Source organism: Amborella trichopoda, chromosome 9 (genome assembly GCF_054954075.1).
Source record: "Amborella trichopoda isolate Santa Cruz 75 chromosome 9, AtrichopodaSantaCruz75HAP2 v2.0, whole genome shotgun sequence".
Lineage (NCBI taxonomy): Eukaryota > Viridiplantae > Streptophyta > Magnoliopsida > Amborellales > Amborellaceae > Amborella > Amborella trichopoda.
This window is the reverse complement of record NC_142344.1, coordinates 31,196,521-31,209,156: the sequence shown is the minus strand read 5'-3', so window position 1 is coordinate 31,209,156 and position 12,636 is coordinate 31,196,521. Positions and strand designations below refer to the sequence as shown.

The window sequence follows — 12,636 nt, the reverse complement described above, 5'->3', positions numbered from 1 at the left end:
ATCATACGAGGATTGCTCTTGCTATGGGGAAAGTACTAAAATGTTGCAACAAAACAGAAATGGTGGAAACTTCAATGTTTAGAGAGAATTCTCAGAGGTATAGGTTACCCAGTCTTCATGGAGGATTTGAGTTGTGAAAGAGGAAGCCATGGAAGGTTGTCGGATTTAGCATTAACAAAGGTTAGGGGAAACAATATCATTCTCAATGTGAGTACAAAAGCATCAACGAGAAGAATTTTCAAATGGCGGTTCGTGTTTCATTTATCAAAAAAAAAAGGTTATTTCATATGTGTTAATAGGTGGTTTCAGGTGGTGGTTTCAAAATTGTGGTTTTAGATGGCGGTTTAAGTTCTAGTCATTTTAATAGGTGGTTTTTGGGTTCTTACAGTATTGTGGGGTGGTTTTTGCAATATCTAGAAGGTGGTTTTGTGGAGTGGTATTGTAGGGCCGAATTTTGATGTTAACTTAATCAAATGCCATGGTGAGAGAGAGAGAGGGGTGAGGTGGGAGAAGTATCTGGGGATGTAGATGGTGAGGAGGACGATGGTGTGGTTCCCGTGGTGGCAGTGCTGTTTGACCTCTCAAGTGGTTTGCTTTCAGATGCGCAATTTCTTATTGTGGGATCGTTTTCTCCACCCTCGAATGACATCTTTGGATTTAGTGAGTGGGCAAGAAGATGTTGGCGGCTGCCTTATGTTCCAAAGGTTAAAGTCTTGGGGGAGAATACGATTACCTTTCTTTTGCATGATAAAGAGGATGCTTTAGTTGCTCTAGCTAATCATTTTGTCAGGATTTGGGAGAAGCTCTTCTAGCTAGATCAGTGGAAACCGTCCTCCCACTCTTCTTATCAGCATAAGGAGAGTCTGTGGATCAGATGTTCAGGTATTCCACTCCATGCGTAGTTGGTGGATACATGTCGTAAATTGGCTAATAGCTGTGGCAAGTTTTGTGATGTTGATAAAGAATCGCTTCAAGGGGTTGATCTTTGTTTTGTACGAATTTGTACTTGGAAGTTGTATGGGGCTCCAATCCCAAAAGTGGTTAGACTTTTGGTGGGCCAAGAGTCCTTCTCTATAAAAGTTTCTCTAGAGGAGAAGAGAGGCATTGCTAATGCCACTCAATAAGGCTGTCGGAGACGATGGAGACAGGTAGGAGGTCAGTCGCTGGCCAACGAAAAACCGTGCTTTTCTGGGAGACGGCGATAAGGTGTTTTCTAATCTGAAAAGACGGCGAAATTCTAGGAATAAGAGAAGGGATTTTCAAATTTTGAAAATATTTAAACGATGGATTCCGATAGGACGTTTCACATATCCTACGACGAAAGTGGTGTCTACGGTTTTGGAAAATGGTGACAGTTCACGTGCTGAAGGACTACGTGATGATTCATATGCCGAGGGTCCACGCGGGTTGCCGAATTCACTGAATAAGTTGGGCATGATTGATAACACGTCAGTGTTGTGTACCGAGGCGTCGCCCTTAGGGATGGGTTGCATGGAGATATGCCCTGCCATTTCGTTGAGGCCTATCTTTAGGAAGTCACCTCCTCCATTTTTCTTCCTTTTAGAAAGAAAGCAGGCAGTTATGCAAACCTGTAAGTCCTCCCATAGCCTGGTTGTGTGACTTCTGTCCTTGTTGGTTGCAGGTCAAAATCGGTGCTCTGTGTTGACCTTCAATCTGTTGCTGCTCGTTGCTGCCAAGATGTATCCTCTATTCCATCGCAGCGCTTCTAGGAAGGCTCACTATTCACCCAAGCCGGTGTTTGATCCTTTGTCGGTTGACCCTTTAGCTATGGTGATGGTTGATGACATGGAGGATAGTGGTGACTTGAAGGAGGGGGAATTGGTTTCTGATATGTTAGAATAAGGTCCTCAAGTTGACGGTGATGGTGAGCTACTCGTTGAAGACCCCGGTCATGCATTGGTAGAATCGGCCAACTCCACTCCTCTCAATGTTATACGACAAGAGGATAGGCCATTGCTTATGGACCTTACTGCTGCGCCCTTGAATGGGGTTAGCCATTAATCTGTTGTGCCAAATGGTGGACCTGTGGAGCTGTCCTCTAGACAGTCGCAGAATAGGGAGGAAAAATGCTGGTTTCATCCATGGTTTCTGACTATGGTATGGACTTTGATGCCCCTATTGGTGTTGTGTTCAAAGAAAGTATAGTGAAAAAGAAAGCTGAGACAAAAGAGAAGCAGGACACAGGTCCCAAAAATTCTGTGATCGCGGCTTAGACTCTAGTGGCTGGAGTGTGTAAATCTAAGTCTAAGGGAAAATCTCTCATGAAGGGTACCAGGTCATCGGCAAGATTGTAGGCTCGGGGAGTGTTGCATGTTCCTTCGATTGCTAGAGGCATTGTTATTTCTGATGACCAGGTTGTCGAGGACAGCTCATAGCACTCTTCGGATGGGGAAGAAGTTCTGAACGATGACTTGAAGAGAGCTATTGAAGAGGCTGTCTTTGGTGGGAGTAGGGATGGTCCAAGTTCATCATCTTCTTCTCTTTTCTCATGAATATTTTGTCATGGAATGTTCGAGGTCTGGGTGACCTCAGTCGTAAGAGAGATGTTCGATTTTTTGTTTCTCATTTTAGGCCTACAATTCTTATTCTTTAGGAAACAAAACTTCCTAGTCCCACCATCTTTGGTGTCACGGAAGTTTGGGGTCATGGGTCTGTTGATTTTCTGGGAATTGACTCCGTGGGTGCCTCTAGGGGGGTTGTGGATTTTGTGGGATCCCACTATTTTGCTCTCTTTTTGCTCGATGAAAACCGACAACTTTTTGATGGCTTGTTTTGTGGGGCTGGGTTCTGACTTTCATTAGGGCTTATTAAATGTTTATGGTCCTCATGCTTTGGCTCAAAAAGAACTTTTTATTAATGATATGTCTGATTTCATTAGTAGTTTTTCTTTTCCTATCTGTTTGAGAGGGGATTTTAATTTCATTAGGTGGCCTGAAGAAAGCAGCTATGGTGGACCTATTACGTCTGCCATACGAATGTTTAATAGATTTATTGAGTCCCATGCCCTGATAGATTTGCCCATTTTAGGCATATCTATTACTTGGACTAATGGTCGTTCCTCAAATTTATCCATGTCCAAATTAGATAGATTTCTAGTGTTTGGGGAGTAGACAAAATTCTTTTCCCTTGCAACGGTTAGGGCTTTACTTAGACTTTCCTTTGACCATACTCCCATTCTTCTGTGTTCTAAAGTTCTTCCTGTCGGTCCCAAACCTTTCCAATTTGAAGTTGTGGCTTGCTGAAAAAGGGGTGGCAGACATTATTAAAAGTGCCTAGGAGTACTCTATCTCTTTTGGCTCTATTGATTTTCAACTCCATAAGAAGCTCTTAAGTATCAAGCATAAGCTTATTGCTTGGAAAAGTGATGAGAGGTACAATGTGAAACATACAATTGATGAAGTTATTAAATGCTTAGCAGATGTGGATGCTATCGTAGTTCTCTCTGAGGAGCAGGTGTTGGAGAGAAGCTCTAAATCAAATGAATTACAGGAGCTCCGTAGGATTGAGGAGATGTATTGGAAGAAGAGATCCAGAGTCAAATGGTTGAAGGAAGGTGATTTAAATATTAAATTTTTCCATGCCATTGCAAATGCTAGGAGACGTCAAAATGATGTCTCTAGGCTTTTGATTAATGGAATTGATCCGGAAGATGACAATGGGATGTCTACTGCGATTATCAACCACTTCAAAAAAGCTTTCCCTATGAAGGTGGGGGTTACTCCGTGGTTAGCCAGAGTGGGTTTTAAATGCCTATCGGATGTTATGATAGCTTTGCTTGAGAAAGAAGTGTCTATGGAAAAAGAGAAAAAAGCAGTCTTCTCCCTTCTTGGTGATAAGGCACGGGGCCCTGATGGCTTCCCTCTTTCTTTTTCCATAAATTTTGGAATCTGGTTTGTAGTGAGGTGCTAGAAATGGTCTGTGCTTTCATGAGAAGAGGTGAACTATTTAGTGGGGTCAATTCCTCCTATATAGCGCTTATTCCCAAAAAGGTTGTCATTACAAGCCTCAGTGATATAAGGCCCATTCTTTTGCTTTCAAGCCTCTATAAAATTATTGCCAAGGTGCTTGCAAAACAATTAAAAGTAGTCTTACGAGATATTATCACTAGGCCCCAATCCGCATTCATCAAGGATGTGATGATTACTGACAGTGTTTTGGTTGCACAGGAGTATATTCATTCGAGAATTTTGAGTAGTGAAGTTGGGGTAGTGATTAAACTGGATATGGAAAAAGCTTATGATAAGGTGGAATGGAGCATTTTGTTAAAGATAATGAAAAACATGAGCTTTGGTGAGAAATGGAGAAGCTGGATACATGGTTGACTATCCTCTTCTCAGTTTTCTATCTTGTTCAAGGGTAGCCCGACTAGTTTGTTCAGCACATCCAGGGGCCTCCGACAGGGTGACCCCCTATCCCCTTTTTTGTTCACCATTTACTCAGAGTGTTTCAGTCGTTTCTGCGCAATGTAGTAGCTCATGGACATTTTGTGTGTTTTCACTTGCCTAATGATGGTCCTTGCATCTCGCACTTACAATATGCCGATGATACTTTATTTTTTTACGAGGCTAGGCCTGAGCAGGTGGCTAATATTGCAACTTTCTTTAATTGTTGTGAAGTGGCGCTAGGGCTCAAGGTTAATTTTGCAAAGTTTGTTGTGGTGGGTATTAATTGTGATGATTCTTTGCTCTATGAGATTGTTGAGATGATGGGTTGTAAGGTGGAAAGCTTTCCAATTATGTATTTGGAATTGCCAATTTCAGATGGGCAATTACCTTTGGCGGTCTGGAATAAAGTGATCCAAATAATACAAGTCAAGCTTGATTTGTGGAACTACAAATATCTATCTTTGGGAGGTAGGACCACTTTGATTGAAGCTTTGTTGCAGATTCCTCCTAGGGTGGCCAAGAATATAGAACCTTTAATGAGGAATTTTCTTTGGGGTTCGTTTGAAAACTCAAAAAAGTTTCATCTTTTGCGATGGGATAGAGTGTGCACTCCTGTGAAAGAAGGTGGACTAAGTATAAGGAGAATCAATTTGGTTAACCAGGCTCTCCTATGCAAGTGGTGGTGGAGAAGCTTAAACCTAAAAGATCAGTTGTTGTATCAAGTTATTGATGCCAAGTATGGTGAGGATAGATATAAAATGTGGGTTAGACTGAGAAATGGTACTAAGGGAATGTCATACTGTTGGAGATCCATTAATTCATGTAAATCCTTGATACATAGAGACATTCGCTAGTGTCTGGGCGATGACCATAATATATCATTTTGGCACCATAAGTGGGTAGGGTATTCGCAGCTGAAATATCTCTTCCCTTCAGTTTTTCAACATATGGATAACCCTAATGTTGTTGTTGCTGATCTTTATGAATGTAGAGGTAACCAAGCTTTCTGGAACATTGTTCTTCCCTATAATAGGATCTTCGAGCAGATATTTTGGGAGTATGTGAGCTTGTTATCTCTCTTTCAAGAAGTCTATATTCCACAGCATGCCTCAGATGTAGTCATTTGAGAGATTGATCCAGATGGGCTGTACTCGGTGATGTCTATGTATAAGCTATTGTTCAATGACCGTTGGAGATGGTCTATGCCTGAAATTGCCACCATTTGCAAATGGCCTTTACCTTTGAAAGTTCAAGCCTTTCTATGGTTGGCAGCGCAAGATAAGGTACTCACTATTGACAATCTCATTAAAAGAGGTAAGATTCTGCCTAATATTTGTTTGTTGTGCAAGGACGATACTGAAACAGGTCATCATCTTTTTCTTCATTGTTCTTTCACCTACAAATTTTGGCGGTGGTTTTTTGATAAACTTGGGGTTGCTGTGGTGATGCCTGCACAGGTGAAGGGGGTAATCTCAAATTTGTCGGTCAATATGCTTCCCAAAACTAGGACGATTGTTTGGCAAATTGTGAGAGGTGTGATTCTGTGGGAAGTCTGAAAGGAAAAAAATCAGCGCGTGTTTGATGGTATCTACGTGCCTGTTGAGAGAGTTTTAGAAAAAATATTACATGTTGTGTGGCTCTCATGCTCTATGACAAAGGTGGGGTGTGATGTTTTGGAAGTGGATGTCAAGAGAAACTTAGCAAATCTTTTCCAGTTGGGTTTTTTATAGTGCAGACCAAAGGGTAGATGGATGCCACCTCTAGAAGGAACCTTTAAACTTAATTTCTATGGTAGTTCATTTGGGAGTCTAGAGCCTGCTGGGTTTGGAAGTGCAGCGAGAGATTGGAATGGAGCTGTTGATTTTTTTTATGCAGGCCCGTTGGGGGAAAAGCTGGAATGGATGGATTAAAACTTTTCATAGATAAAAAGGTAGTTAGGACATTTTTGTGTGGTGGAAGGGGACTCGAGATGATGGCTTTACTTCTTGGATTAAAACTTTTCATAGATAGAAGGGTAGGACATTTCGGTCCTTTTTGTTGCAAATATGGGACATGTCCAGGCCCTCATAGATAGAAACGTAGGACATTTCGGGCTTTTTTGTTGCAGATATGGGACATGTCCAGGCCCTTTGTTTTTTCCTCATTTGCTTTTTCCTTTGTGTATGTGATTCGTGAAGCCAATGTAGTGGCAGATCAACTTGTTAAAGGTGGCTCTGCCTTAACCGACACTTGGGTCTTGGACTCTCTAATTTCCTTTTAGTCTTTAAATAATAAAGCTCTGAATTCTTATAAATAAAAAAACTAAGATCTCTCAAGGTAGTCTTTAAATAATAAAACTCTGAATTCTTATAAATAAAAAAACTACGATCTCTCAAGGTGGTTTTGCCATTGGCCGTTTTCTTGGCTTTAGTCTTACACCCAACAGCTTCTTTGGCTTGCACTATGCGGCAAGTCAGTTGATATGGTGGTCATGAGGGAAGTGTGCGCCGATTTTCAAGTTTGTGAGAATACACGATACTTTTCATGAAGGAAAGAAAATGCTTACAAATTGGTTAGGGGTCATGATCTCTCATATTTGGTTGGACAGTTCTTCTTAGACCATCTGGCACAAATCATTGCCAGCATCTCGCTTTAGTATTTTTGGGTTGATTTGAAATATTGCTTGTTAAGATTTGGATGGGGTTGGAGTTTCTCTCTATAGAATATAGAATGGAGTTCCTCTCAATAGAATATAGATGCCTAGAGGTAAACGCTAGGATTTCTCTGATTTGCTCTCTCTAGCTTGCTCTTTTTCCAAGGGGTTTTCTTTCTCTATATTTAAGTTAGGTTATATACGGTCTACAAATCTGTTTTTAACATGTGTATAGAGAAGTTAATGATCTGTTTTGCTTATATAGAATAGCATGTGTATAGGGAAGGGAAGTTAATAATCTGTTTTTAGCATGTATATAGGAAAGTTAATGACATTGCTAACAGCTTGACAAAATATATAGAGAAGCTAATGACATTGGCTTGACTTGACAAAGCTAGAAGTGACTGCTCGGCAAAACAAGTGGTATTTTGCATCAGGTAGTTAATTCGGATGTTTTTCCTTACTGCAGCCGTTGAAACCTTGGTTGATTAATAAAGTATAAGTACCATTGTCAAATAAAGGTAAGGTTTTTTCTATTTAGGAGGCTTTCTCTCAGTATAATTGTCTACGCTTCTACTTTCTCTTGCTAGAACACTCATCACCCCTACCTTATCAACCTTTGAAAACAACGGGGTTTAGGCTACTGATAATCCATTTTTGGATGGAGTACATGGGCGAAAAATCAACTTTCTACACTATGACTTTTAAAAAAGATAGGCCTTATTCCCTAAATTTTGGTTAGCAAACAAATGTTCCAACTTCATAAATCGGCCTCAAATTCGTCCCTTCTTGTTAATTGAAGGTACATTATTGCATATAAGCAAAAAGAGTGTTGAGGCCAAAACCCATAGAATCCAACCCCATCAAAAAAATTCCTCTCAAATAGGTAGATATCGCCAAAAAACCACGTGGAGGTCATGAAAGTTGCAAATTGTAAAAACACAACTGAACTTTTTAATTATCGCCCAATATCAAAACCACACAATATATACATCCTAGAATGGAATGACATATTCAAGGGCCGTTTTGCCGTATTGGCTACAAAAAATACCAATTTGGGCCATTTTAAAGTACTTTTTACCCAAATTAAATAGTACCCAATTTTCATTTCTCAATTGAAATAACCGACCCCAACCCAAATAGCAGGGATAAGCTAATGATGCAAAAATGAATTTCAAAATTAATACAAAGTAATCACAATTAATTTTGACTAACCAATACATTTATTCGATTTTTTTTTAAACAATACATTTTCTCGAACTTCTGATACAACTAAGCTATTAAAATTGACATAATGGTTGTAAGCAAGGTTTAAAAACTCGTCGAGTCGAACCAAACTCGCCCAATTCAACTCGAAAATCGTATGCTACCAAGCCGGTTCTAGAAAAAACTGCAAATTGCCTGTATCCATAGAGAACCGGTCGATTCTCAATAGTAAATCGCGAGTCTCACCGAAAAAACTTGAGCATTCTAGTAATTTTTGAGTTTACATATGGCCATCTCACAGGAGCAACACATAACACCTAAAAATCCTCCATGTCTACGTCCTCGTTTTTCTACACCCGCAGTGCAATATCTATTATAGAGAAATCTATAGATAACAAAACAACACTCATCCTTCGATGCATAATAATTCCAACAAAATATCATTAAAACAAAACGATTGAATATACTTTATTATAGAAGTTAATAAAATCACATCAAGCGACGTGGCAATGTTGGTTGACGACTCCGATTTTTTGGTGGACATCTAGAGTTCGAACCTTAACGTATATCCTCGTTTATTTTTGTTGTCAAAAAAATAAACAAAGACAAAAAATAATACGGTAAAAAAATAAAAAAAATTAAAAGTAAAAAACTTCTCAAGATAAAAATAAAAAAGATAATATAACATTTTTTTATTTTTCTTGTAAAAAAAATACAAGGTACTATAACAAGTATTTCTTGTAAAAAAATAAAATGTACTTTGGCAACATCATTTTTTTATTTTTCTTGTAAAAAAAATAAAGAGTAATGCAACAAGCAAAAAAAAATGTAATACATCTTTTGTCAAAAAAAAAAAAAAAAAAAAAGATAATTAACAAGTATCATATTTTTCTTGTAAAAAAAATTAAAAGATGACACAATAAGTATTTCTTGTCAAAAAAATAGAAAGTATTTCTTAATACAACCGAAAAATAAATGGACTAATTATATTTTTTATTTTTATAACATGATGGTCTTTAACATAAATTTAGTAATATTAATTTACATATAAGATTCATACAATGAAGCCATTTGAAATCTCTCTCTTTCTACTAACAATCTCTTCCACTAATTTATTCTAGAAACCTAAAAAATCAAAGAAAATTGATACGCATTTTAATAATTTCTACATTGATAACCAAATCTTTTATTTTATTTATTAATTTTTGTATTACAAATAATGTAGTGTACTATTTTTTCTGACGGTTGTCAATAATACATTTTAAATTAGATCATATTATAAAATATTTTGAATTTGTTATTATTTATAAAATAAAATAATTATAAAATATTCTTGGTATATAATATTATAGTTAGTTAGATTGTAATAATTTGAATTTTTTTAGCGGATTAGGATTTTCCGCCAATTCGAGATTTTAGTAGCCAATTTTTCATCAATTTAGTCAACTCTTTATTGTAGTCCATATATGATTATATACAATCCATGATAATTCTATAATTTCTGTTGTGTGATGTAAATTTAATGGTCAACGTAAGTTCATACAGGGGAAAGAACATCTCAATATTCATAAATTGATGAAAACAATAAAAGTTAATAATGTAATACCCCCATTTCTTATTGGATTTCTAAAAAACAACATTTATAATCAATTTTATTAATTTTTTTGGATCTTTTTAAGGCTTAATCCGAACCGTTCAACTCGACTCCCGATCCGGATCGCCTATTCACAAATCCAGATCGATTTTTTGGATACCCGATCCTGGTCACCGACACGTTTTTTAAACCAGTGGTTGTAAGTAATTAAAACCTCCATGTATCAGACACATATGGCCCCATTGTATACAAGTGGGATCCACTTCCATTGTCGCCCATGTTTAGTTTGAGCGAAAATCACAGAGGCAATTTCCAAATTCGCTATCCATTTCCATTAATAAACCTGACGCAACATTCGTTCAAAACTTTCAATGTTTCAGAAAGATCTTTCATTACCACATTCCAATCTTTCAAAGACAATTTCAAACTTCAACCCTACAAGAAACACGGTCACGAAACCAAAATCCCATAGTGAAACCCTAACGCTCACTGTAAAAGAAAGCGGGAGACAGAAGAAAGCTACCAAAATTAAACGCCAGAGGGGCTCTCGCTCACCTAGAAGGTATGCACATCCACGCTAAATCATTAGAGAGAAACGGGTAGAGAGGGACTCATAAGAGCTCTTTGTTTTGTTATCTGTGAGCCGTGACCAAAGTCTCTATGAATCTCAAGCCATCGAACCTTGGCTCAAATTTCTCATTGCCTTTGCCCTTCGGATCAGTTACGACAGGACCATGGCTCGAAGAATCTTCCTGTAAGATCAGGGACAGTTACTTTAAGAGCACAAATCAAATCAGACACACTTGAATCAAATTTGCAAATAAACAGAGGCCAGCGCAAAATCATATGAAGCAATGGAGTTAATAAGAAAAATTAGAGCCAATGAGGCCAGATCCAAAATAAAGATCCAAGAAGCAAAGAAAATTCCTTGAAGAAGTATTTTTTTGCCAATAAAAAAAGGCACAGAAAGATAAATATACAAAGAAAGCGTAGATGCTCATAAAGCCATAAACATTAGAAATCGGAATTTCCATACAATAACACAAATTTAACAAATAATCTTAAAGTGTTACGAATCACAACGAAATCATCATGCAACCCTTATCCCAATTATTGGGATCCGCTAAATCACCATCAAATCAATTGAAAAAAAAAAATCCCAGAATAAGCACCAGGAATCCATTAAAAACAAAAGATCGATTGAAAAAAGACCAGGCTAACGAGGAAAGGTAATCAAGAGATTCTCTTAAAAACTTCATATTTTTGCTCTCAAATAAAAAAAAAGGAGAACATATACGGAGTCTCGGAATAAAAAGGACACGATTTTCATTAAAATAAAAGATTTAATGGAAACTCCACGACAGAGACCACGATTTTGAGGTAAAAGAATAAATAATATTTTCCCTGTTTCTTTGCAATACAGACCATGTAAAATTCATAAGAAAACAAAAAACGACAGAAACAATCGTAGCATACCTCATTGGGTATTGCAGAAACCCGGATCTTGCTTTCACCACAAGCTGTCAAAGCAGTTGCAGAAGCAGCGACGGCAGAAGCCACCAAAACCCCCGATCGCTTCATCTTTCACTATCCTCTCTTATTCAGAGGAAAAGAACAGCACAAATATGGCAACGCACAGCTTAGATCCCAAATCCAGTCAGCTTCCGGTCAACTTCACAGGAAAACAGACCTCAGGGACTAAAGCGGCTATATTCTGTCTTATTTTCAACGGGAAAAAACAGAGATCAATCTCCTGTAATTTTCAGGCCTCTTCAGCTGGAAAACAGAAGGAACAAAGATCCGACGGATTCACGGCTCAATCGACCGGAAAATACGATTCCCCGGCTAATAATGCCGGAAAAGGAAGATTTCCCGGCTAATTTCGGCCGGGTCTCCGCTTATCTATTATGCGGCTTGTGCTCTCCTCCAAATCGCCGGCCTCTTTTGTTATATACTTGTCCTTTAAGATAGTTCTTATTAACGAAAATGAAACCTATTTTAAATTCCGGAATCAATGGAGTATGTTGCGCCACGTGTGCAGTCCTGCTTCGCACGATCTCAGCAATCCGTACCCGATATTTCCAATCTCGCCGCTGGGGTTTCCTGAATTGACGGTCCGGATTCGCCACATGGCTGCGTGAGATGACGTAACGTACGCTTAGGCTCGATGCCGCGTATAGCACCAACATGGGTCCAATAAGCATCTGCCACGTTCACTGACGGCAGTGCGTCTTTGGGACGCTGAAGTTGCGGCGACGAAAGTTCACGGCATTGATATGTTTTTTGTGAGGCCTTTTCCTTCTCCTTTTGCAGCTTTTTCCTTGTGCACTCTTTTAATTTGCCATTTTTTATTCATGAGCATGCTCAGCGGCGGTACCTTCGAGTAATGCGGACCCGTAAGCAACCCACGAATGGAATCTTTCTATATACAAAGGATGCGGTCAGCATGCGGCCAAGCCCGCACATGTAAAATTGCGGGCTTGGCAATAAATATACCTATAGGGTGCGGTTTGTTCACAGCGATGCCCTGACCGATCAATGTGGAGCACCCTCAAATAATATTGAGAAATATGATTTTAATACTGAAAATCTTTATGATAGCTTTAAAATATATTTTTGTTTTTAATTATAAATTTTAAAGGTTAAAAAAATATTGTAGATGAGTAGATCTATGAAAACTTGAAAATCTTAGAAATTGATGGTCCAAAAATACATTACAACATGCACTATTTCCAAAAGTCGAAATCCAATTTTTTCTCATATCTATGCATCTTGATGTCGAGATGATCAATTTAAGA

General features: G+C 38.3%; 1 protein-coding gene across 1 annotated transcript; it reads right to left on the bottom strand.

Annotated features, from left to right (window-relative positions):
- Nucleotides 1-10,147: 10,147 nt before the first annotated feature.
- Nucleotides 10,148-11,734, bottom strand: LOC148780485 (uncharacterized). Its single transcript, XM_088848206.1, has 2 exons — nucleotides 11,315-11,734; nucleotides 10,148-10,590 (listed from the first exon to the last, which is right to left on the bottom strand). Exons 1-2 carry the CDS (start codon nucleotides 11,417-11,419, stop codon nucleotides 10,471-10,473), a joined length of 225 nt encoding a protein of 74 aa, XP_088704332.1. The 5' UTR covers nucleotides 11,420-11,734; the 3' UTR covers nucleotides 10,148-10,470.
- Between the last annotated feature and the right edge of the window lie 902 nt (nucleotides 11,735-12,636).